This window comes from Aythya ferina (genome assembly GCF_964211825.1).
Source record: "Aythya ferina genome assembly, chromosome: 1".
Lineage (NCBI taxonomy): Eukaryota > Metazoa > Chordata > Aves > Anseriformes > Anatidae > Aythya > Aythya ferina.
Window position 1 is genome coordinate 18,591,024 of NC_140296.1, and position 25,409 is coordinate 18,616,432.

Consider the following 25,409-nt stretch of genomic DNA (forward strand, 5'->3'; position numbering starts at 1 on the left):
TACAGACAATTTAGGCTGACACAGCTGAGAAGAGCAGCAGTCACCCCACATCCATCTCTCCCCTGCTCCTCCATCACTTTCAGTGCCTGTGTAAATCTTTGTTACAGTAAATTTTTGTTACATTCCTTTGTGCCTGCGTAAATCTTTGCCCTAGGCCAGAAATGAATTCAATCAGGAAACAGATCTGGATTAAATGTCTCTTGTTCTGGGTTGTTTTTTTGTTTCTTGGTGCATCCTTTTGTGGGTTTTGTTGCTGTAGTTAGGCTGTGTTTAATCTGGATCAATTTACTGAAGTTCTTTTTAATTTATTTTTTTTAAAGATTACATGTACAGCACTGAGTAGAAACATGAAAAATAGTTCATATTCTTGAAAAAACAGTTGTTTTATAAGGATACCATGTGAAAGGGGACCAGAAGGAGAGTTGTTCCAGTTTAAACTAAGATCGTTCCACTTTACTAACAGTGGATACTAACAGCAAAAGGTCAAGGTATGAGTTTGACAATTAGTTCAAGCCATGACTTGACTGAAAATGTAAGTCACACTAAATAATTTTCTGTATCTATTTTTTTAAGTGAATAAAACTGATTAAGAGATGTTCTTTGTCAATTTGATTACCATGCTGATAAAATGGGATTTGTTGTGGAACTTCCTAGAGTTGAAAAGGGAATATTTGGTGAGAAACTACTTAGGTAGGTAGTAGAAATGAAAGATTTCTTAGCCAAAATAAACTCCTTTTTTCTGTCTTAACAGGAGGGCAATGACAATCTTTGCAGACTGTGTGTTCTTTGTTAAAGTGAGGAACTTGCCCATTCAGGAGAAGACCAGGCTAAGAGCATGCATAAAAGAAAATGGTGGAGAAATTCATTATGTGATTAATCGCAAGGTAAGTTCTAGATTTATTTCTGAGATCTCAGAAGGAAAATACCAAGTGGTGTAAGTGTTGTTGAGTGTTAATCTTGCCTCATGCCGAGAAATAAGGATTGTAGAGATTATTTCTCTGTTCAGTATTTCTGCTTAGATTTCTAATGCATCTATCTCTGTAGAACTGAAATGTCTCATAAAAAAAAAAAAAAGAGAAAGAGAATAAGAGCAATATTCGCTCCCTACAAAAGAATCAGGGAGGCTTTTTTTCCTGAATAAAGTTGCCATGTTGGTTTTCTTCTTGCATCATCAGGGAGCAGAAGCTCTAAATAATGAGACACATCCCTGAATTGGGTTTTGGGCTTGTTGTTGTTTATACTAATGCAAGCATTTGATTACAGAGAAAAGATGGTTGTAGAGTTAGAAGTCTGTGATACTGCAGTTGTTAATTTAAATACAGGTTTCTGTTTTGAGTATCTACTGAACAAGCAGCATGGATAAATTATGACACACACAGGAATGAAATCAGCAGGCCACGTTTTGCACCCAGGAGTGTTTGTAGGGACTGTGGCCAGGCAGCATGACATGGCCGATGTCTGTGCTAGTGAATTTTCTTGGTCGTCAGGGCTAAGTGGCCACATCCAGCCTGCCTTATGGGAATGGTTGTGGTGATGTTCCTCTTCCAAACCATGCATGGAAGCTGGGGGAAGTGAGTTGGTGGAGTCTAGAAGTGCCAAGGAACATGCTAATGCCAAAGCAATATAAGTATTCACATGCCAGCAACAGAGAGTGGATTATCTCACTTAATAGTGAAGGCATAATGCTTTGTCACTTCTGCCACTTGAAAATGACATTTATTTGCTCCCCCCACGAAGCTAGTACTTGCAACAAGCTCATAAATATTAGAGCTCTTCTAATCTGCCTTGGGAACAAGATAATGCATCATATTTTGATTTTTTGTTTTGTTTTCGCTGTATACTTTTTTAATTTTAAGAAGAGTATGATTAACAAACTAATTTCTCCCCCTCACTCTTGTGTAACATTTCCTTATAAAGCACTGAGTTAGTTTAAACTCTCCTGTTAATACACACAGTTTCCGTAGGCGACTGTTATTTCACAAACAACAAAAAACATATTTGATATCCTCAAGAATCTATAGATTGATTTGTGCATAATGTAAGGAGTTGGCATTAGATATTTATTTATTTATTTATTTATTAAGAAAAGGAATGCAAAGGAATATCATAGGCACATTATATTGTTTGGAGCTCAACAGTTTTCCTGGTAACTCTGACAATGCACGTCTGTTTAGGGGAGAAAGTGAAGAATTGAAGAATAACATATTGAGGTCTAACAAGAGTATTCCAAAGACATGGTGGATTTCTTTGCCCTCTAAATTCAGAATCTTCTAAGCTGCTTTCAAGGCCAGGTTAGGTGAGGCCCTGCGCAACCTGATCTAGTGGGTCCCTTCAGTCCTTTTACCAGCTTTGTTGTACTCCTGTGGATGCTTTCAAGAACCTTAACATCCTTTTTATGTTGTGGGGCCAAACACTGCACACAGTGTCAGAGGTGGGTCCACACCAACGCCCAGTATAGCAGGAGAATCACCTCTTTTGATCATCTGGCTATGCTGTGTTTAATGCATCCCAAAATGTGGTTTACCCAGGGCATGCTGCTGCCTCAACGTGAGCCTGCTGTCAACCAGCACCTCCAAATCTCTTCCTGCTGAGCTGCCCTCCAGCCTCTTCTCTCTGTCTGTACCTGTGTCTGGCATTACGTTGTCTTAGATACAGCACCCAGCGTTTTCCTTTGTTGAGCTTTGTGCTCTTGAGGATTGCCCAGTGCTCCAATGTACATAGAATCCTCTGCAAGGCCCCTCATCCCTGCAGGGAGTCATCAGCACCTCCCAGTTTATTATCATCAGCCAACTTGCTGAGGATGCATTCCGCTCCTGCATCCAGATCATTGATAACAGTGTTGTACAGAACTGGCCCTGGAACTGAGCCCAGGGGAACACCACTAGTGACACCAGTCAGGTACAGCCCCATTGACTGCAACCCTTTGAGCTCCACCATCAAAACTATGCAGAAAGTTTAAACTTCCATCATATATATAATTCCAGTAAAGCAGTGTAAGGTTCTTTATAAGGCTAACAAAGCACATTATGATTGTTCAGGACTTTACCCAGCCTTTTTTGTACTGTTATCCCAAAGAGTATTGGATTTATAACTAGCTGGCCACTGTAGAGCTTGGCCTGTTATTGGACCTGCTGTGTACTGCTAAAAGGTCTACAGAACGTTAGGCACTTGGCTGCCCTCATAGCTCTGTGATTACTGTAGGAAGATGGTCACACTCTGAAGTTAGCCATATTTTAGTCTCCCTGTTGTCTATGGAGGAGTTGCAGAGGTATCATGTCTCTAAATCAGAAATGTAATCCAAAAAGGTTGTGTTTAAAATATTTCCTTTGGACTAGGATTTTACCAGTATGGACTGCAAACAGTTTGGATTAATTTTGTAGTTGTGTGTGTATAACAGTTGTAATTGTAACCTGTCTTTCAGTGTACACATGTTCTTGTGGATACAGCTGACGTCCTCAGTTGTAACGATCTAAAAACTATTCGGAAATATCAGCTGCCTGTTGTACATGCAGATATCATTTGGAAATCGGTTGAAAATGGGAAGCTTTTGCCGACTGATGCATATGAGGTTAATACATCACAAGGTGACACTTTGAACCAATGGCCAGACAGACACGGTAGGTACACTTGGTGTGGTGTAAGCACAATAAGTATTTCAAATCAAGCTTTAAGAAATCAGCAACCATGGATACTGAGAATAAAGTTGATATAAGTAAGATTTTTTTCTGAAAAGAAAGGTGATAGAACAGCTAATCCTAAAACCCATTTAGAAGCACATGAAGGACAAGAAAATCATCAGGAGCAATCAGCATGGATTCACCAAGGGGAACCCATGCTTGACCAACTTGATAAGCTTCTAAAATGAAATGGCTGGCCTGGTAAATGAGGGGTGGACAGTGGGGATTGTCCACCTGGACTTCAGGAAGGCCTTTGACACTGTATCTCATAAGATCCTCATAGATAAGCTATTGAACTATGGGCTGAAGAGGCAGACAGCAATGTGGTTTGAAAACTGGCTGAATGGCCGGTCCCAGAGGATGGTGATCAGTGATGCGGAGTCTAGTTGGAGGCCAGCAACAAGCAGAGTACCCCAGGTGTCAATACTGTGTCTGGTTCTCTTCAGTGTCTTCATTGGATGATGGGGCAGAGTGTTTGCTCAGCAAGTTTGCTGAAGACACAGAACTGGGAGGAGTGGCAGATACAGATACAGCAAAGGGTTGAGCTGCCATCCAAAGGGTCCTCAACAGGCTGGGGAAATGGTCTGACAAGAACCTCAAGGAGTGCTAAACCCTGCACCTGGGGAGGAACAACCCCAGGCACCAGGACACTCAGGCCACACAGCTGGAAAGCAGCTGTGCAGGAAAGGACCTGGGGGGGTCACCAAATTGAACATGAGTCACCAATAGTGCCCTTGGTGATAAGAAGTCTAAAAGCATTCTTGACTGCATTTGGCAAAGCATTGCCAGCAGGTCAAGAGAGGTGATCCTAGGTTAAGTTAAATTAGAGAACCCAAATATTTTACCAAGTAAATAAATGTTTTGATTGCAGGTTTGGAAGACCTATCATCTTCTGAAAACAAAAATGCCACGAATCAAAATGAAAGCAATGACCTCAATCCTACTGTTATAGCAGAAAGTGACGACAAAGTTGCATTCAAAGTAGGGACTCTCAGGTAAAATGGTAAAATTAAATATGTGTTTTGATACATCTATGTTGATACTTATGTAAAATTAAAAATAAACCTTCCAATCTGTTTCAGCGGTCAAGATCTCTTCTGGAGATTGTTTAGTACCTTAACAACAGTGTAGTGAAGGAAAAAGTTATTCTTTCTTCACTTTCTATACCATCTGTATGAATTTATAACTACTTCTGCCTTTTGTACCTTTGAATCAGACTGTGGAAATTGATTTTACATTTTTCCATCTAGTAGTGTCTTTGTAGTAAACACCTGCAATCCAGCCCCTTAATGGATGCAAACCTTCTACCAACTCAGCAGCTGTTTATCATCACCTATTTTCTAGTAGTTTGGTTCACCTATGTTTTTATTTGCTTTCAAGTCCAGTTCATTGTTTTTAGAAGTGTTGAGCATCTCTCTCTCCTGTGAAAATTCTTGGGAGAGCTGAAAATCAAGGTCATGAGATTGCCCTTATTTGATAGGGAAAGAGTATTGTTCTAACTGTTACTAATTACTGACTTAAAGGAACAAAGCCAGCTCCAACACTCATGTTTTAAAATGAATTAATAAAATGCAGCTTTCACTTTCGGAGAGTGCAGTTCAGTGATAGGGAAGGTGTTCAGTTACTCTCACAGAATGTACTAGAAGTTATGTCTAAAAGTCCTGATGCTGAAGGATATGACTACAAGAACATACCCTAATGTGAAAATCAAGAATAAGAGAGCAATTAATATCAGGGAGCACGGGTGACTAATGCTGACCAAGGTGTTAAAAAATTAACATGCAATCAGGCAAAGAAAATCTGTGTATTTTCTTGCTTCCATAGTTTTTATAAAGGATGAAGGTTGAAATCTAGTCTTCATCTACAAATTCACATCAGACATTTGGGCCTACTAGTGCAGGTCAGCAGTTTATCACTGTGGGATTTTATTTCTCAAAACTTTTCTGTTGTTATTTTGCTGCTGAAAACCAGATTTATGTTCTTATATAAATTCTTGCTGTAGTGTGATGTTGCAGCCTGTTACAGCACAGTATTTACAGGGCATACGTGACTTCAATTGCTCTGATTCCGTTCTAGATTTTACACTGAAAATGATCGGGATGCTCCTTTTTTCCCTCAAGATTTTGAAGTTGCAAAATACAACATCCTTGAAAAAGTAAGCCTTTCTCTTTCTGTGACAGAATGTAGGATGATCGGTAGATGAGTACAAGTTTTGCATTTTTATACACATCAGCAATCACTCTTTAATGTTATCATGTTCTGCAATGCAAAGAGTATTGTAAAGTACTTCAATACTTTTTGTCCTTCAGTGCAGCCTCATTCTACCAAAATAAAGCTCCTCTGTTATTGGTGTAGTGTTCTCACCAAAGTATTGCAGTAGAATGATACATATATGCTTATGACTAGATATATGTTATTATGGCTATTATGTGTTAAGTCTAATTTAAATGTTAAACATTTTTATTAAAAAGACTTTTAAAACATAGAAATGATGGAATCATACAGGAAGCCCTGAGAGGAGCTTCTGCTCATTACAATGATACAAATAATGAGTAATTTTGCTTTTTTTTTTAGCCCTAGAATTTGTGGTTCTAAGTGGGGTGAAAAAAATAAGTAGGACAGGGGGAAACATTTGGTGCAATATCACATAAATGAAACATACTTAAGCGTTAAATGGGGGGCGGGGTCTTTATTTCTCTCTCCATTCAGATTAACTCCATGGGAAGCAAAGATTTTGTAGTTATTGAGTTACAGTGCACCCAAGAACAGTATGACTTTCTGTTTCGACTGTGTGCACACTTCAGTGCTTCAAATGGAACCAAGGTATGAGCCACTCATTGACGTTACTTGTTTGTTTCTTTATGCACATTGAACACTCCTGTCCCAGAGAGCTTTACATGCTCTTCGTTCTTACCTGCAGGCTGATTTCTTACATAAAGATAGTAGGATGTCCTTCTATTAGCTTTATCATAAGAAGTTTGATTCATATTTGGCTCCTCTACTCTGTGTGTTTGCTTACAACTCTCAGAAGAGCTGCTTTGGAGCTTAGCAGCAGCACAGCATGGTCCTGGATGCATCTGCCTCAGATACATGCATGTTCCTGGTAACATCTAAACCGTGTGATGTTTAACTGCAAAAATGTGATAAGGAATGATAGTGTGGGCATCCTCTTGAGAGACAGAAAAGCCTGTCTTGAGGGCAGCCTCAGGATATGTCTCAGCCTATGAGTTATGTATGCGCTCTGGTATAGCACTGACAGTCTGTGTCATTGTAGCAACATTAAATTCAAATCAAAGGAGCTGTATCAGGGGTGAACTTGGGATATCTCAATCAATAGAAAAAGTTATTCCAGCACACATTTAGGTTAAACAACTTGTCACTGTGAAACTTGTATACGGAGCCCTGTGCTCGTTCTTCATGTCCCACAAACCCTCATGGAAGAGGCCTGGCCAGAAGCCTGATAAACCACAATCCAAAAGTTGAGCGTGGATTTGTCAGCTGTTAGCACAGTGTCTGGTAAAATTGATTCTATACGTCTATTTATAGTTCCTCCAACTAACTTTGCTCTTTCAATTTACAGAATAATAAACAATTCATAGTAAATAAGACTGCTGAAGAAATAAGAGAAAATTATGATATTTTGGTGGCGAACCTGAAGAGCCAGGAATTCCTGCTCAGAGAAACTTTTCCACCAGAAGCAGGATTTTTAGCTTCTACAAAATTGCAAAAGGCTTGTACAATTCACTTGTTTACACTTTTCTGTCCTTAATTATTTGTTTTAGTTTCTAAATTTCTGAATGTGGTAAACACTGTCTAGATTACAGTCATACAGTCATAGGTTAAGATAAATTGTTTATAGATAAATGTTTTGAAATTGTTTTAAGATTATTAAGAAAATCTTCAAAGCACTTAAACACAGTAAAAGTGAATACAGACATACTCACTATATTTTTTTTCTCTGTAGGTTTATCACCACCTTTTTTTTTTTAAAAGAAGGGTGTACTAATACAGCAACCAAAATTATTACATCGTGTATGACTTTGTCATCATTATTTTGCACCCTATACAGATGTCATAGGCTTGGCATAGATCTTATTGAAATCAGTTACAGGACTCCCTCCAGTGGCAATAGATGTTGGATTCTGCTCCCTAAAGTAGTTTTCAGACAATGTTTTACTGCTATTTAAAATATTTGCACTGTGAGAGAAAGCTTTTTTCCCATTTACTTTCTCACTGTACTTCATCTACTTCTCTCTTCCACCATGTAACTTACATTTTATGGCACAGTTGGAATAGAGAATATATCCAGCAGTGGCCCACATACATCATCTAGGGATCTCAGGAGTTTGTATGGCTGATGCTGTATAAACAAGTAATGTAGTGTGTGCTAATTGTTTAATGTCATCAAGTTTAGTGGAAGGTGCTAGACTTGAAGAACAATGATAAAAAGCCTAAGTAAATACTTAAGAATGTTCCTCAGATGAGAAAATACGTTTTCACAACTTTTATTGAATATATGAATTGCACTGATACTCATTGCCTTTGTACTCTTCTGTTGCTTTACTACTCCATTTTTTTTGTTTTCACAGCAATAATGTCTTTCCCACCAGAGCTTTCTTACAGAGAACTACATCTATAGTTACAGTATCTCCAGTGTTTTATAACACTGATGGTTTTGGACTATCTGTTCTTTTACCAGCTGTGTAAAACTACTATGTCCTCATACCTGATAGTGCAATATCATGTTAAAGATATCAAACAAATCAACTTCTGTCTTCTCCAAGATGTTATGTCCCAATTTTCAAGGTAGATCATGGCCACCTGCCTTCCATGCTCTCCACCTGAAAGAGTTAAAAAGGCAAAACTTCCCTTCAAGTTGATGGAACTGAAGAAATTATATTAAGCATGAATGTGTATTGTGTACTGTATGGTTGATGAGAATAGGAAAGTTCCTCTTGCATCTTTGTCTTTCCACTGAATTGTGTTTGTTTTACTACAGTTACTTCTAGAAGAATCCATAAGTTCAAGTGCTATATCTCAGCAAGTTAGTGATTTTGTGGAACTGATCTGGGCAGAAGCTCTTGGCCACCTGGATAGCCTACTGTTTGAATCAGTAAACAACATAAGTCTAAATGATGTAAGTTAATTCTTGTTACTCCACGAGGACCCATGCATAAATGCTATTATAAGTATTTTTTACCCAGCAAACAAGAATGTTCTGTTTCAGATTGGAATTGGTAATTACATTGGGTACTCCTATACGTCAACATATCCATGCTTCAGAAATTTTATCTCAAATTTTGAGTTTGAATTATGACACTAAAAACCTGCTGTACTCCCTAGAGCAAATGGCTGTCTTTTCCATTTTATAGTAATGTACACAGTGCTTATGGGAGGATCCCTTCTATCAAGTCCCATAAAAAGATAGTTGTAGAAGACAGTGCATAATGGTAGTTTGTTGTCTTCTGCCAATATGTTTCAACTGTATTTCAGTCAGACTTTCTCTTGTATTAGTAAAAATAGTTTTAATTATAGTCCATGACTGTATTATCAGATGACACATATAATTAACATGTGGCATCTCATGAAGGCCTTTGGATATTACAACTGTTACTGAAAGAAATTGCCTATCCATCCCTCTGTTAACTCTATGGTTCATTTAATCTTTTTTTTCCACTTACCTCAGTGGTTTTGCTTTCTTTCCTAAACAGTTAGGAGGCTAATGTTTATTCATGTGATTTAAGTTTGTATAATTTAAGTCATGGCTGCTTAAGACAGCAAGTTTTTTCATCTCTGTTAGTACTGGAGGAAAAAATATTCGGAGATTATGTTGGTTTTAAATTGGAAGAGCTTTGCCAGTAGAAGTTCCCTAATTCTGGAATGACTTTGCCCTGATCTTCATACATAAGACACTTCTGATTTGTGATTTGAATTTTGATCAATTGATCTATGGTAGGAGAATATTCCTTTCACTTTTTAATATGGAAGTATACATTCATGTAGATTGTGATGGGTAAGTGATACAATAGTGATGCTTTATACATTAACTCAAAGACAGTAGTGAGTGCATTTCATAAATCAGCAAAGACAAAGGAAATTCTGTTTATTGTAGATGTTTTCTGTGAGATGCAATTGTTTCAATATCAAGATTCCTACCATAGGATAGGTAGGTAAAATTTGACAAATAGTTGATAATTTGATAAATAATGTTCAATCATTGGTAGTTTTTGAGAAAGCTGAATCATAGACCTAAAAGACTCTGCATCCCAATGCAGAGATTTGTAAGAATATGCTAAAAGTGTTTTCACTACCTTTTCCCACTTATAATTAGTTTGCAAGAGAAATAGCATTTGTGTAGAAATAAAAAAAAAAAATAAAAATCTCTGGATATTTGAAACAAAGAAGTGGGTTGCTATTCAATTAGATTAACTTTCCATTTTTTTCTGAAGGCCTTTGTGAGACTGAGACCAGCCTTGGGTCAATATTGAACTGCAGTAAGACTTTGTTATGCAGCCTCTAGTGTCAGCATTTTACTAGCTGTTGCATATGGCTCATGTAAATTAAAGAGCACTTTGCCTTTTTCCTCCTGCCCCAAGAATAAAAAGTAACATAGAGCATTCTGTGAAAAATTTCCAGTTGAGAATGAATATGCAGACACAAGCACATATATAGATTATCTGTCTAGAGAAACTGTCTAAAATGACTCATTACTTTCTTTTGATCAGTAGGTTGCATTTTATAAATAGTATTTCTACTCTGTTTTATGTATTTTAGGATAAATTATTGCAGTTAGAAATTTAGTAAGAAATTTATTATCATCTAATATATGTAGTTATTTCATCAATATATTAAAGCTAACAATGTGAATCAACAAGATGTCAAGTATCACTATCTTTCAATCTGATTCATATTCTGTTTTATTTCAGACAGGTTATTTTACTGCCTCTTAGCTCTTCCAAGGTACTTAGCAAGTAGCCTAGTATAAGGGTAGAATAATGTCTGACATCTAAAACTATTTTCATATCTGAGATGCAAGTATATTTTTGCTGGATATTGCATTAACAGTTCAAGTTTTATTTCAACATGGAATCAAATTATCTGTTTTCAGTATTTGTTGCTTTGTGTTCTACCAGTAATTTTGTGATGGCTTTCAGCTTAATAATCTCTTCTCTTAAAGGTGAGCAAAGCAGAAGGTATTTTGCTCCAGGTAAAGAATGCACTGGATGAGGGAGCTGATGAGGCAGCGCTACAAAAGATGATGATGGAATTCTATGAACTTATACGTCACAAGACTGAAATAGACTACGAAGTTTCCAAAAAGCTGTTATCTAGAAAACAGGACCTGTGTCAGGTAACTTTTCCAGACTGATAGTAAGCCCCAATCTACAATGTGCTACACGAGTTTTGAACACACTCGGTAGATAAATCAACAGTCACAGACTGTCAGTTTAAAAAAGTCATTTACTGGAATTTTATGAATAAAGTAATGCTCATGGCAGGTACTGAATATGTTGAAGAAGAGGATCAATTGCCATCCAGATTGTGACAGAGTTTCAACTGCAATTATTGTTATAATGGTATCTTCAGGTGGATTAAATGAGACACATGAAACTGATCTTATCATCCTGCTGACCCTGGCAACTGCTCAAGCATACACATAATCAGTTTCTATTCACTATCATAAACTACATCCAAAATACTTCCAAACTATTTTAACTATGTACAAAGACTGTTCTGTATGACCTTTCCTTTCCCATGTATGCAGGAACAGTTTCAAAAGATGATTTAAAATTACCAGTCTATTGGTCTGTGCCTATATCTACAGCACAAATTGCTCGGGGGGCTTCCCTGGGCTGCAGATAGCATCTATCAGTTGGTCTAAGCATAGCTGCCCTGCCTAGGGGAATCTCCAAGGATCCCCACCACATCTCACCCTCACGTTTTCTGCATTAATTAGTCACTTCCTTCGTTTTTAAGTTGTGTAGCAGTTCAGTCAGGTGGGAATTCAGTTACTCTGCCAGGGGAACTGATGATGAGGTGTGCTGAATGTGCACAGATGCAGCCCTTGCATCCAGCAGCTGTCAGAGAGCAGCAAGGGCAGGTGGCTGGGGCTAGGGGTGAAAGTTAGCAAGGCCAGGGCAGTCACTGCACTGACAGGGAAGTACTGAGGTACTTAGTTAGGAGCAGAGCAGCAGATAGTGACTGCTGGTGCCAGTTAGCAGGGTCAGACAATGGTCCAGATTGCCCCCTCATCTTGGGCTTTTCCAGCTGGTCCAAGGTCTAACTAGGAACTCAGGTTCACAGGATCTGAGTCAGAACCAAGGACATACAAGGCTGGATGTAGACACGTCTGCAACATAGCTCAGCCAAGAAACCAAGGGCAAGAGCCTTAGCGTAATTGCATCTCTTGAGCAGAGAAGGGGCAGGATTCCACTAAGTTTTCCCACAGCTCTCTTTCAGGCCCCAAATCTTCACAGTCAAAGCCTGCTCAAAACTCAAGCAGCCAGAGTTTCGGGAGAGGTGAGAGGCACTCAGGGCCCTGACAACTACATCATACTTGTAACTGTAGAGCAAACTCAAATTTTCTCCATGTATTACAATTGTAATGTAAATTCCGTAGATTCCAACAGAGATACTTCTTGGTTTTGGCAAAGGATATCCAGAAGTCAGTCTTCTGTAAGTTACAAAAAATAAAGGGGGAGAGGTAGAGAGAAGGTGGCTCTCTGTCATTCTAAAAGAATAAATGTTAATAGCACTTTTAACCTTGGAAGCCTTCTGCTATCAAAAAACTACTATGTCTCATAAAGTTTTCCCATGACTCAGTGAAGTTTAGCGTTACTTTTTTTTTTTTTTTTTTTTTTTTTTTTAAGTTAGATGTCCTTCTTGATCTGAGAAAAGTACGTGGATGCCTTGTGCTATTGCCCTAACTGGACAGGGGCATCAGGGACAATATGGTAAGATTATAGTAAGTCAGGATTGCCTCAAAAGCAAAAGCAAAATGGTATCCAAGCACAAATACTGGTCCCTGGAGCTGTTATGAGCAGGCTCGATGCAAAACTTGATTTGCAGTTGTACAGAAACAATTTATCACCTGCATACGTTTTTTTTTTTTCTGTTTTGTTTTCATGGGATTCTACAGCTATTTGCTTGTGTTCCACTTGTTATCTAGCCAGTGGAAATGTTCTTTTCCATATTCTTTTTGTTGTTGCTGCACTGTCACTTAATCTAATTTAGTCTGTTTTGTGTGGTTTCTTAATTAAAATCTAACAAGTATTTATAAATTTGTCTTTATTTTGTAGCTCATCCGAGACATGCTTAATATACAGGAAACAAATATGTCATGCCCAAACCCAACATCTTTGGCCAAATACCAAGCCCTGAGGTGCAAGATTGAAGCTATTGATCCAATAAGTGATGAATTTCGCTATGTTGCACAGCAAGTGTTAAAAAAGAATTACAAGTGAGTGTTTAATACTTGTGCAATGATTCTAGCAACATGCAAGGTATGGTGCACAAAACACCTCTAAAAAGGACTGAATTATTAGGTTCTATGCAGTGTTACTATGCAGTGTCAAACTAATGGGATTGCAGAGCAGGCATATTTGCCATAACCTATACTAGAACCAATGGAAGTAAATTCAGAAAACTGAAAATGAGATTGTTAATTTTTTCCCTATGTCAAGAAGATATATGCTATGAGCTATTTCAAGAAGATATATGGCTTTTAGGCTTGTTCATTCTGCTTTGCAATATTTATTACCAGGTATTTCATAGAATACAGGGAAAGCAAACATCAAAATAAAACTTGGGGGGTTGCTGAGAAAAACAAATATTTCTTTATGTGTAGTATTAGAATAAATATGATGGAGTAGGTGGGGAGGAGAGGTGGACTACCTGGTCATCTTTTTATTATCTACAGAACTTGATGTCCCTTTTCAGGTAGCTTTCAGTTGTATGAAAAACATGTATTTCTGGGAATCTATTCTGTGGATTTGCCTACTATTCTATTTAATGTTCTTGACATTGGCTTCTGACTAGGTACCCTGTGTTTTTTGATTAACTAATGAAATGTAAAAATGGATAAACATGGAGAAATAAATTTAAAGAGAATGTCATTCTAGAAATTGAATAATCAATGAATAATCATTGATGCATAGAAGAATGGAGTGGGCTTCAGTTCAGCTATATAGAATCATAGAATTGTTTAGGTTGGAAAAGTCCCTTAAGATCATCAAGTCCAACCGTCACCTAACACCAAATCCACCACTAAACCCTGTCCCTAAGCACCACATCCACATGGCTCTGAAATACCTCCAGGGATGGTGACTCTGTCACCTCCCTGGGCAGCCCGTTCCAATGCCTAACCACCCTTTCCATGAAGAAATTCTTCCTGATACCCAATCTAAACCTCCCTTGGTGTAACTTGAGGCCATTGCCTTGTGTTCTATCACTTGTCACCTGAGAAAAGAGATCAATGCCCTCCTTGTTGCAACCTCCTTTCAGGTAGTTATATAGTGAGCACTTCACTTCAAGTCTGTTTTTACTGAGTAAATGTAGCGTTAAGCAGCTCAGGCCCTTGCTAAGGCCTAAACCCTAGCAACTGCTGGTTACTAAGCAGTTGTACCCAAATACGAATTGCTCAAATATGGAAGGAGCGCTGTGCTCAAACACGCAACCTTCTGCTGGTTTTTGGCAAAGTTCAGTACTTGTGATACTTGACATTTTGTCTAAATGAAGTCATTTAAAATTAATAGAAAGAGTTTATGTGACTCAATTCCACCTTAAAGTTCTCTGAGACAGAACCAATTAAGTAAGCCTTTTGGAAATTAGCTGTTATGTGAGCCCACAGGACTGCTCTTTGTGGATCACAGTTATCAAATTTAGGGCCTATAAACTAATTCATAGGCTCTATGATCTTCTAACTAGTTACAAGCACAGGATTTTTCACCCAAAATTTTGTCTTTTTTTTTATATGACAGATAACAAAGCATAATTAAGTTGCAAGAATTGGAGCATATTTAGTGCCTTTCAGTCTCTGCACCTGCAAACAGTGTTTTAACTAAAAGCAATCTCAAAAAAAAAAAAAAAAGTCAACTGCAGTAGAAACATACTAAAGGCTTAGGGTCCAAATTCTCTCAAAAAAAAAAAAATAAAGTTCATATGGCAAGTTTATAAATTGTTTACCACTATTGTTTTAGCATTTTGTTTAGCATATTGTTTTACCAATATTGTTTTAGCATTTAGGAACTCAAGACTCACTGAAATTTACCAAATCTTAAAAGCATGAAGCTCTGACTTGTAAGCAAAGGCTTGATTTGCTTTTACTTTCCAAGTGTACTGCCTACTTTATTTATCTAAATTTAAAATTGTGATCCCTAAGTCCTCTACTTAGTTGTTTTGTAAATCCTAAGGTTCCTCACTGTGTGACAGTCAGGAATCCTAGAATCCTCATACTATCTTCTGGGTATTTCTTAAGGCATTGCTACCTTGCCACTCTTGAGCAATCCAGTCCCCAGTCTAGGCTCTGTCATCAGAGGAAGCATGTTCCAAAGACGTGTACATAGCAGACTGGTAAAGCAGAAGGAAGGTGGTGAGCACACAGTTTCCCACTTGGGCCTCTATACAAGCAGCTAAATAAAGCATTCAGCTGGTAAGAAAAATGGAAAGAAGTCTGGAAGTCTGAATCTGTTGCTTAGTGTAATCACAAGGGAAGGACGTAAATCCTGGTGTGTGCTCTGCCCAGTAACTACGGTATGAAAAACACATAAATCTTGCTGGAGGTGGGACTGCAACCTAAGTTTTCCTCCTCTCAAGTGTATTTCTTAATTGGGAAGTCCAAGTTGCTACATTCAGATAGCCTGAATATGCTAAGATGTTCATGGTTCAGCCAAGATGGTGAGTTATATGAGCCTTCGCAGTAGGAGAATTTTTAGTACAAGATAGATTTGGCAATAATTTATATAATGCCAGACTCTGCAGTGCATAGAGTTATATGGGCTTTATACATCACATCTTTGAATTTAGGTTCCAAAATATCAAATGAGATAATTTCATCTGACTTTACGTATTTTACATTTTACGTCTTTGCGTATTTTATTTCTCCCTGAATGTCTGAATAAATCTTGAACTTTGTCATAGGTTTTAAATATCTCTGGTGTTTTCAGTAATTGCTGTTATCTTTTTTTTTTTTCTTTTTTTTTTTTTGTCTCTTACTGCTGTTATCATATTTTTTTGCTTCCCAAATTGCTAACCAAAACGACCAAAACCAAAGATTTAATGTTACTTTGAGATTTACTACAAGGCATTATCTCTTGGCAGTAGATTGTTCTTAAACAAGTTTTTGAAGTCAAAGATCATTTCAAATTTCTTGCAGTGATTGTCCAGTGAGAATTTTACAAGTGTATAGTGTTGGCAGAGTGAGTGAAACAGCAGAATTTCTGGGCAGTCTTGGAAATATTCGATCCTTATTCCATGCATCATCTGTGCGCAATTTCATGGGAATTCTCTCCAGGTAAAAATTTACATTCCATTTTTTGTGACATTGGGTTAGGGTTAATTATATATAATTAAATATATTGGATTTTTAAAAATGCTTTATTTTGTGAAACTTTTACATTATGTTTAACCTATTTTTTACTGTTAACATTTATATAACTATTCATATCCTTCTGCAGAACCCCGGAAGGGAAATCATTCTTTTGTAATGATAAATGTGATTACTTTCCAGCTGGATTAGCATTGAGATGGAGCTATTTGGTTATGATGAGGAGGGCTGTAGTTTAAATCCAGATGAAAGATGACAAAATGGAGAGAGTGGGAGATTAATGGCTGCATGGATAATTTACTCTGTTTTAGGAACGAATTCCATTAATGATGTCGTCCTTCCACTTCTTGTCTTCCCGTCCACTTCCACATTATTTACCTATGACCATTTTATCAGAAATAATTTTAGATTATCGTAATTTCCTGGAATAATGCAATATCTAGTTTTATGACAATTCTATGGATTCACTCAGGCATAGTAATGAGTCTGGGAAATGTGTTGCTTTTCTGCTAAATGAAAAAAGCAAACAGTCTCAATAGCTTATGTAGTCAATGTCTTGGTGATTCATATGGCTTTGGGATTTATTTTTGATGAATAGACTTGATTTTCCTTGAGTCTGTATGTATGGTTTTTGTAAAGTGTATTTGACTTAATCCTCTGTGGTTCATAATTGCACAACATGTATTAGCCCACATATTTTATGCAAAAGTATTTTGAACTTCATTCATTGTGTGACTTTTGTGACTTTTTTTTTTTTTCCCTCTAGAGGACTCCTCTTGCCAAAAGTGGTTGTTGAAGATCATGGCCTGGAAAGAACTGACATTGGAAATCTGGGAAGTGGCATTTACTTCAGTGATTCTGTTAGGTGTGAATAAGACAATATCTTTTGATAATATCCCTTGTGTATTCTTTTTGCTTTGCAAATTAAGTAGATAAAATGTTTAATACTCTTAAGGTAATTTAATTATTATTTCTTTCCTGATCATCTGTTCAAAAGTATTTGTGTATCCTTGAACTCCTAGGAGCTTTACTTTAAAATCAATTTTAATAAAATGTGTATGATCTTTTCTTTCATATAGTGCCAGTATTAAGTATTCTTCACCCAGTGAAATGGATGGAAGCCGACTCCTTGCAGTTTGTGATGTGGCACTTGGATCCTGTTTAGATTTGTATGAACGAGATTTTTCATTAAATGATGCACCATCAGGTTATAACAGTGTACATGGAGTCCGTAAGACAGCAGACATCTCTTCGGACTTCGAGGTACTGATCCTGCAGTGTTAGGATTTATTTATACCAGTGATAGATAACAGAATTAGTATAACCTGTATATTCCAGTTCAGACACTAAATCACTAGACCGTAATGCACAGAATCACTTTTGTCTATTTTACAGCCTGTAAAGTACATATAAAACATCTAAGGTTCTAAGTTACTAGTTACGAGGAGATTTAAAATTTCTGCAAGAAAGCAATACTTAAAAGAAGTATGTTAGCATTCTTTTTTATTATAACTGAATCATCCTATAAATATCTGATTTATGACATTGAAATTGCTATTTGGAAATGGTGTTCTTTACACCATTACCATCTTATTCCATACAAAAGTGCTTTGTATGGAATAAGAAATCACCACCATGGAAGGTTCACTGTTTTATAATAGAATCCAACTGGTAAAATCCCGGTCCTTAAAGGTTGATACTCAAAGGTGATGATGAAAGCCTTACTGGTACACAAACAGATAAAGTCACTGGCTAGATATCCACCAATTTTTTTTATTTCTTTTTGTTCTTAGTTGTTCTGAAGAATGATTGTGCGTTACAGTGAGTAAGAAATATAAGGAATGTGGAGAAAGCAAACATAACAGATGTAAATGGTAGTAATAAGGAGAGATTAGGGGAGTAAAAAAAAAAAGTCATATTTTTAGTATTTATCAAAAGTGATGTCATTTAGGTTCATCTCTTAATAAATCTGCATTTTTAAAATATTATCAACAGCTTTTTTTTAATTGTGAAATACCTTTCTTTGCTCTTCCAGGATGATGAATTTGTTGTGTACAAAACCGCACAGGTTAAAATTAGATATGTTGTTAAGTTTTGTCTTCCTGAAGATCAAATAAAACCGTTTCAGCCTGGAACTGGGGTGGAACTGGTGAAAGATAACAGTGAGCCAGAGTCACAATGTCATGTACAGAATGAAAGTAAGAAATATTTTCTGTTTGTACTCTTGGCTTGCTTTCAAAGTTCCCTAAATATTTATCAGAATGCTTTTTAAAGTTCTTGTATGCAGCTAGCTTATTAAAAAATCATTTGAAGTTTATTTGTGGATGTTACCAAATTAGTTATGTGGCATCCATGTAGCGTCTGTTTAACAGATTTCCTGTAAGCCTAATTACCAATGATAGTTGGAACTCCTCCTGTCACAGTGTGTTTCAAGAGAAGCACAAGAAGCACTTTTGCATAAATCATGAGATGGTCTTTTAATAATTCAAATGCAAGGTTTTAAACAAAGACCTTGTAAGACCTTGAAGACTTATCATGAGCTGGTGACAGTCAGCAGAAGCAGTGCAACACAAGTATTCATAACAAAAATGAAGATTACTTTTAATTTGTGTGTTCTGAGGTGCATAAGTAAACTTGGGTCATTGATATAGGATTAGTTTCAAACCTGCTTCTCAAATGTGCATTTTAAAAAATAGCTTTCTAATATTTCGTAAATTCTTTGTTTAGGCTATGCGTTACCGAGTGCAAATATTTCAAATACAGTAAGAACTGGTCTTCAAGACAAACTGGGAAATCCTGTTCCTCTGGAAGGCTTTCATATTAAGGCAAAGATAATAGACTTTGTAGCACAGGTAAAGTATGATATTTATTGTTCCTTCCTATAAGTCAGTCCTGAAAAATTATTTCAGTTGTTAAGTAGTGTTTTAATCATTAAAAAATAAAATTAGAAAAAAAAAATAAAAAGGCAATTCAATCTCTAAATGAAGGAAAATCTTGAAACTGCATGAAAAGTTCTTATTTGTAGAGGTGTGTAATCAAACAAGTGCCAAAAGCTCTTTGGTCAGTGAAAGGCTTGGCTTTATTTTTCAGTCTGTTTCTGTTGATGTGCAATCAAATCAGCACTGCAGAGAAACTTACTGCAGTAGCATATGCATTCTGTTTCTGTGTAAAGACCTTCTTTTTCAGCTGTTTGCCAGCTGAATTATAAACCAGTAAAAAATACCTAGGATGACTAAAAAATTCTGGAAATATATTTGTGTGTTTTGTTTTTAACTTTGGTTAGACAACCTAAATTAGCTGTTACAAGTAAAATATCAGTCAGTACAAAAGAACTTGCTGTTCTAGCTTGAAAATTAGCTATTAAAGGTTAGCCAAAATTAGCTAATAAAAGTTAGCCAAGCAAGCTAAATTTTTTGTTTGTTTGTTTTGTATATATGCCCTAAGAATGCATCCTGTCAAGATGCAGGCTTTTTTCTGTCCTGGGGCATAATTCCACAATCTCTTTCCCCCTGCAACTGAGTCCTGTCTGGGGCAGTCTTGATCATGCAAAAGCTGTGTTTCTACTGGGTTCTGTCGTATGTGTCTCTGTGCACAAACATCTGTATCCTGGGGTGTCCAGTGCTGAAGTAGTTTCATAGGCACAATTCATATTTTTATTTGTTGCTGAAGTCCTAAAAAAGAAAGCAGAGCAAAAACAGGAGAGTAAAGAGATAGAACTGTTGTCAGATGAATCTGTGCTTAAACTGTTCTGACACTCACCACTGTTGTCTGATCAGTCTGATCCCTTTGAACAACTGTTCTTCTCATGAGGGATCATCATTATTTTTTGGTTTGCTTTCCTATGGAACGAATTACTGCACAGTAGCATCTGTGCTATGACCCAGTCCACCAAAGCAGAAAGCAGTTTATAAAGCAGAGCTACAGAGCATAAACCAGAAATGATGTGATGGCAAGGGACAATAAGAACAGCAGCAAAGGCAAATGAGGAATTCTTGGGATTTTGTTAGGACGCAAGGGAAGTAAACAGAAGAGCAGATGTGAAAAGAAAGATGCAATCTGCTACCTCAGAGACAGAAATACTGTCAGTAGAAAATAGATGCTACACATACAGGCTTATACAAACATCCCTTTCAATATATCATAATATTAAATAAAACTTTTTTTATTAGTTTTGTTTATTCTTCCTTCTTGTTTAGACATTACCGGCTTGAAACTATTACAGACATATTGCAATGGTGACAACTTTTGCAGGCAATAGCTAGACAGCTCCAGCTCTGCATCATGTAACCTTTGTAAAGTCACGGATGACTCTTCTTCTGGAAGAGATTTGATTAATAATTTAGAGAGTAAAAATTCCACGGCTCCTTGCATTTTTGTGAGATATTTATTTGCCAAGCACCAGTGAATGTTATACCTTCATTTCTAATGTACAAATAAATCATCAGGCTGTGGCATACATATTGATATTTTGCCATGCAATGCAGTTATGCTGTTTCTCTTACAGTATTGATGTTTTAATCACATTTTAATGTTATGGAGCTATAAAAAAAGATGTTCATTTCAGGTAGTAATATTTCAGACCTACACCAATCAAAGCAGTAGTCCGATTGAAGCTAAATATGTTTTTCCCTTGGATGATAAAGCTGCTGTTTGTGGATTTGAAGCTTTTATCAATGGAAAACACATCATTGGAAAGGTAAGATGTTACTGTACACTGCCTTTGATGTAGGTCCTTCAATTTCAAGATTTGAAAGCACTTATTTAGTAATAAAGCATACAACACCAAAATTAATTTTGTTTTCTCTCAAGTTCTTTGTTATTACCACTTGACTGTCATGCGGTAATGTCATGTAAGAGAATACTGTGTTCTGTATATAGAGATGAAAGTGTTCTGTTTATAGAGATGAAAACACTTATTTTGGAAAATCTTTCATAGGTTAAAGAAAAGAAACAAGCACACAGAGAATATCGTAAAGCTATCAGTCAGGGTGATGGAGCTTATCTAATGGACCAAGATGCACCGGTATGTTGAATATCATGGTTTCATAACCTACTTGAAAATTTTGAATTTGTCAGATTACAGATAGGTTATCTGGGCATGTGTGAATATTCCCATCAGAATCTTTGCTCAATTATGTCTTTGTTGGGAAGCTGCTTTTTACTAGAACTTTCTTGGAGCATACATTTGATCCTTTTAGTAAACTGCTATTATTTCTTCAAGTATGTTCCACGGCTTATATAAAAAAAATATTTCTTTTAGGAGCTTACATTTTTAAAGAAATCACAGCTTTTTTTTTAATAAAAGATTGATTTATTTAGTTATTACTGATCAGTCTTGCCTAGAAATCTTGAAAAGATATCAAAAGTTTAATACTTATGGTCTTAGCATCATTTTTCCTTATACACCTCAAAAACCAAGTAGTGTTTTCTGTGTTAGCATTTAAATTGATTGTGCTGTATCACCAATTAAATTATTGTTTTGGAAAACAAGGGCTTTAACAATGACATTAAATCTAGTCTCTTTTTTTAGGATATTTTTGTAATAAGTGTTGGGAATTTATCTCCAAACTCTACAGTTCTAATCAAAATCACCTATATCACCGAACTGAGTTGTCAGAATGGTTGTATCACTTTTCATATGCCTGCTTCTGTATCACCATGGCAACAGGACAAAGCACTGAATGAAAACACGCAGGTTTGTTAAAATACAATCTTAAAATAGCATCTTCTTTTGAAGCAAGGATTTTGTACCTAGGGGATTGCAGTTACACAAGAGAGTTCAGTAAGATCATGATTATCTTCCGTTTAATTTCTTCTCTTTTTATTAAAAGATAATTGTGTTTATCATTCTTGTCATAACAGGATTTTTAAAAAGCAATGTGAACACAAGCTTAGGAGTGCCATGATCGGTAGAAAGCCTGTAGTATCTCTGAGGATTTATTTACTCTTGCGGTACTTGAAAAGTTGACTTGAGTTGGAACACATTTAAACTAGATCTCGTATTTTGAGTTATCTGTTGTTTCTGTCCTTGCTGTTCCTCCTTTGGCTTGCAAGAAAATAGGCATTGTGTATATCCCTCATGAAACAGCAGCTGAGCATCTGCTGAATGCTGCTATTATCCTTCTCTGCCTCCTTTGAGCAGGTTTCCCATCTGTTTCTTTGGATGTCCCTGATGGCTCAGGAATTGTTCAGGTGGGAGGGGAGGTCATCTCTGTTTAAATGCTGTCAAAGAGCCAAAGGTGGTCCTTGTGGTCCTACTCCCTGTGAGATCATATAGCTGTGTCGTATGTCTGACCGTTCAACAGTCATGCCTTCTGCTTCAGAGATATATTATACTGAGTTCTGAAGTTCATTGTGTCTTTGGGAGAGCAGCATATGCAGGCTTATCTGAATTTTAGCTGCAGTGATGCTCAGATGACAAAGCCGTATGAATGAATGAAGTAAACAGGGTTCCAGACAGTCCCATCTTAGTGACAGAATAAGAGAAAGGAGCTCCAGCTGGATAGAAGTGTCAGGGATTACATACAAATACTTCACAACTGGTGCAGCATAAGATTTTTTTCTTTTTCTTTTGTAGGATACAGTAAAGAAGGTTTGTGTTAGACAAATAAAAACAGTGAAGAAGTAAGTTGCTTTCGTTAATACTGTAATTTGATTTATTATCAATATTTTTAAAACATTAAGTTAAAATATCTGCATTTAATGTTTTTCTACTTATATGGAATATTGGATTATCAACAGACTAGTTTAATGTTTAATTCTAATCTGTCATCCTTAGATAGATATTATCATAAATACTTCCTTTTGTTTCAGAGACATTTCTGTTACTAAGGTTTATACATAAATTCCCAATTTAATGAGCCTACCTGATCTTCATATATGCAGTATCATTGCACTTAACATTTTAGCCTTTCTTTGCACTTGTATTTTAAATTTAAAAATACAATTACCTGAAACGACAATGTGGCTGGTAAAGTAAGACTTCTTGGAAACAGAATATGATAACTTCATTCCCGATAATGTTTCTGCATGTGGCTGTTCTCAACTGGAATCACAAGGCATGTAGGTAGCAGTAGCAGTAAATGTGTCAAAACTTATGTTATTCAGGGAATTGAATTTTCCGTATTAAAATCAAATGAGAAGTGTTTTTCTTGAGCATGTCCTCTGTTCTAGCTGCAAAGCTGGCACAAACAACATCTGTTGTAATTTTCTCAAACTGTATTTAATCCTGAAGTAGTGCTCCATACTGTTACCTTGCTTTTATTCAGTACAGTTACTGTTGATTGGTAGTAATATTGTACTGATAACTAAAGATTTGGCACTATTTCTGGCATACGCATATCAGAAATAAATTCACATGTTCATATAATACACATCCAGTTGTAGAAAATATACTTAAAAATATAATACAATTTAATTTTAAGGTGAAGGGACAATTCAACCAGAAAATGTGAATAAAAATTGGGAAATACTTAAGAATAGTTACTGTGTGAGGATGGAGGTCAGGTATTACTACCTCACTTTTCAACATCAGATCCTAGAGATAGCAACACAAAGATATCCGAGTTAGCTGCAAACATTTATATAATGCTTAATAATATAATAATTTTTTCTTCACTCTGGTTCTGCAGCTGCTCTGGGACTGTGCATACCTATTGCATATTTTATCCACAAGCATCTTAAAAGATAATGGAGATGTGACTGTAAATAGAAAATAATTGCTCATATACTGTGCAGAAGATACACAGTTTCATGGTGCATTCAATAATATTGAGGTTAGGACTCTGAGTAGTCAATGACAGTTTTTAAAAGGGGCTATTTACCAAAATGTAAGACTGAACAATAGAAGGCTACACATAAAGGAAATGTTTGCAGCCCTACACACCTACAGTCTGGGAGATGTTATCCTGCAATATAGTGACTACCAATAACCCAGGTTTGTGGTGAGTCAGCAACCTGGAATGAATAACTATTGTGATAGTGTGGCAAAAATGGCTAATTCAGTCCCAAGATACACAAACCAAGAAGCAGTGCAGAGAGCAGGTAATCTTATTTTATGAGACAAGATTGGCTGAAATTGGCAAAAAACAATCTGAATACCTTAAAAAAAACAGTGGGGACAGAGACAGAAACTTGTCTAAATAGTTTAGTATTCTCCACTTTCATCCAATGAGTTTAAAAGGTCAGGAAACATAGCTCATTCTCATGGAGATGTTGTTGCATGCAGATTAATCATCGTCTTCCCTGGACCACCATTCATTTGTTCTCTGTTTTTAGTGGATTCTCCTTGGATATGTCTATTGAGATGCCATATAGCATTGAACGCCTATATAGTTGGACACATAAGCTTAAAATAAAGGTAAACTAATTTCACTAAAATTGTGCGTCTGCCTTAGGAGCTCTGCTGTGTATTTGAAAATTAATCCTAGGAAATGTGTGTTGTAGATCTGAGTGGCTTTGTGCAGTGTTCATTCTGAACACTGAGAGCTTCTCTGTTTTTCTCAGATGAAAATGTCTGTTGTGCTTGAATCCTTTTTGTTTCATTTGTTTTCATATTTTAAAACACATTCAGGAAAGTGAATGATATTTTAAATAATATAATATGTACATAGCAACTGTACCTTTTAAATTTTATATAATCTTTCTAGAAAAGACTTTTGGTACTACCCCTATTAACTGTGCTGTCATCATTCCCTGTCCTCACGAATGACAATTTTATGTTGTACAAGTAAAAAATATTCACTGTACTGTTATTAAACAAATATTTAAATGCCTATTTTTTCCCCTTCCAGAAAACGGAGTGCAAGGCTGTAATTAAGACTGTGAAAAACAGCCGCTTGGACAGTAGTGGCTTTGGTCTAGATATATGGATTTCTGAAGCCTATCTACCCCGAATGTGGGTAGAGAAGCATCCCAACCAAAACAGTGAGGTATGGCGTAACTGTTACACTGTTCATGAGATAATACTGAATATGCTAAAACATAATAAACAGACACAGTTTGATTTGGATGGGTAGCCCACGAAGAAAGAACAATTTCACACCACAGACAGTATTCTATTTAATCTCCTTATTAAGCTGAGTATTCTTCAAAAACTAGTTTTCAGTTCCATAGAATCTTGTTGATTTTTATTTTATCCTTTGCCTTGTAATAAACTGAAAGTTGAGGCACTGTTTCAATGCAGTGTC

At 36.5% G+C, this 25,409-nt stretch overlaps 1 protein-coding gene across 3 annotated transcripts in view; it reads left to right on the forward strand.

Moving 5' to 3' along the window:
- Positions 1–25,409, forward strand: part of PARP4 (poly(ADP-ribose) polymerase family member 4) — a 49,479-nt gene that overhangs the window by 4,135 nt on the left and 19,935 nt on the right. For all 3 annotated transcript variants that reach the window (XM_084535484.1, XM_084535485.1, XM_084535486.1), the window contains 20 exons: positions 752–884; positions 3,422–3,617; positions 4,549–4,672; positions 5,754–5,832; positions 6,387–6,500; positions 7,258–7,407; positions 8,677–8,814; positions 10,855–11,028; positions 12,977–13,137; positions 16,051–16,188; positions 16,988–17,086; positions 17,301–17,484; positions 18,257–18,419; positions 18,949–19,073; positions 20,786–20,917; positions 21,158–21,244; positions 21,752–21,916; positions 22,799–22,845; positions 24,499–24,580; positions 25,014–25,151. In XM_084535484.1, the coding sequence (XP_084391610.1) occupies positions 759–884; positions 3,422–3,617; positions 4,549–4,672; positions 5,754–5,832; positions 6,387–6,500; positions 7,258–7,407; positions 8,677–8,814; positions 10,855–11,028; positions 12,977–13,137; positions 16,051–16,188; positions 16,988–17,086; positions 17,301–17,484; positions 18,257–18,419; positions 18,949–19,073; positions 20,786–20,917; positions 21,158–21,244; positions 21,752–21,916; positions 22,799–22,845; positions 24,499–24,580; positions 25,014–25,151 (2,622 nt within the window). In that variant the 5' untranslated portion in view covers positions 752–758. The remainder of the gene's footprint in view (positions 1–751; positions 885–3,421; positions 3,618–4,548; positions 4,673–5,753; positions 5,833–6,386; positions 6,501–7,257; positions 7,408–8,676; positions 8,815–10,854; positions 11,029–12,976; positions 13,138–16,050; positions 16,189–16,987; positions 17,087–17,300; positions 17,485–18,256; positions 18,420–18,948; positions 19,074–20,785; positions 20,918–21,157; positions 21,245–21,751; positions 21,917–22,798; positions 22,846–24,498; positions 24,581–25,013; positions 25,152–25,409) is intronic.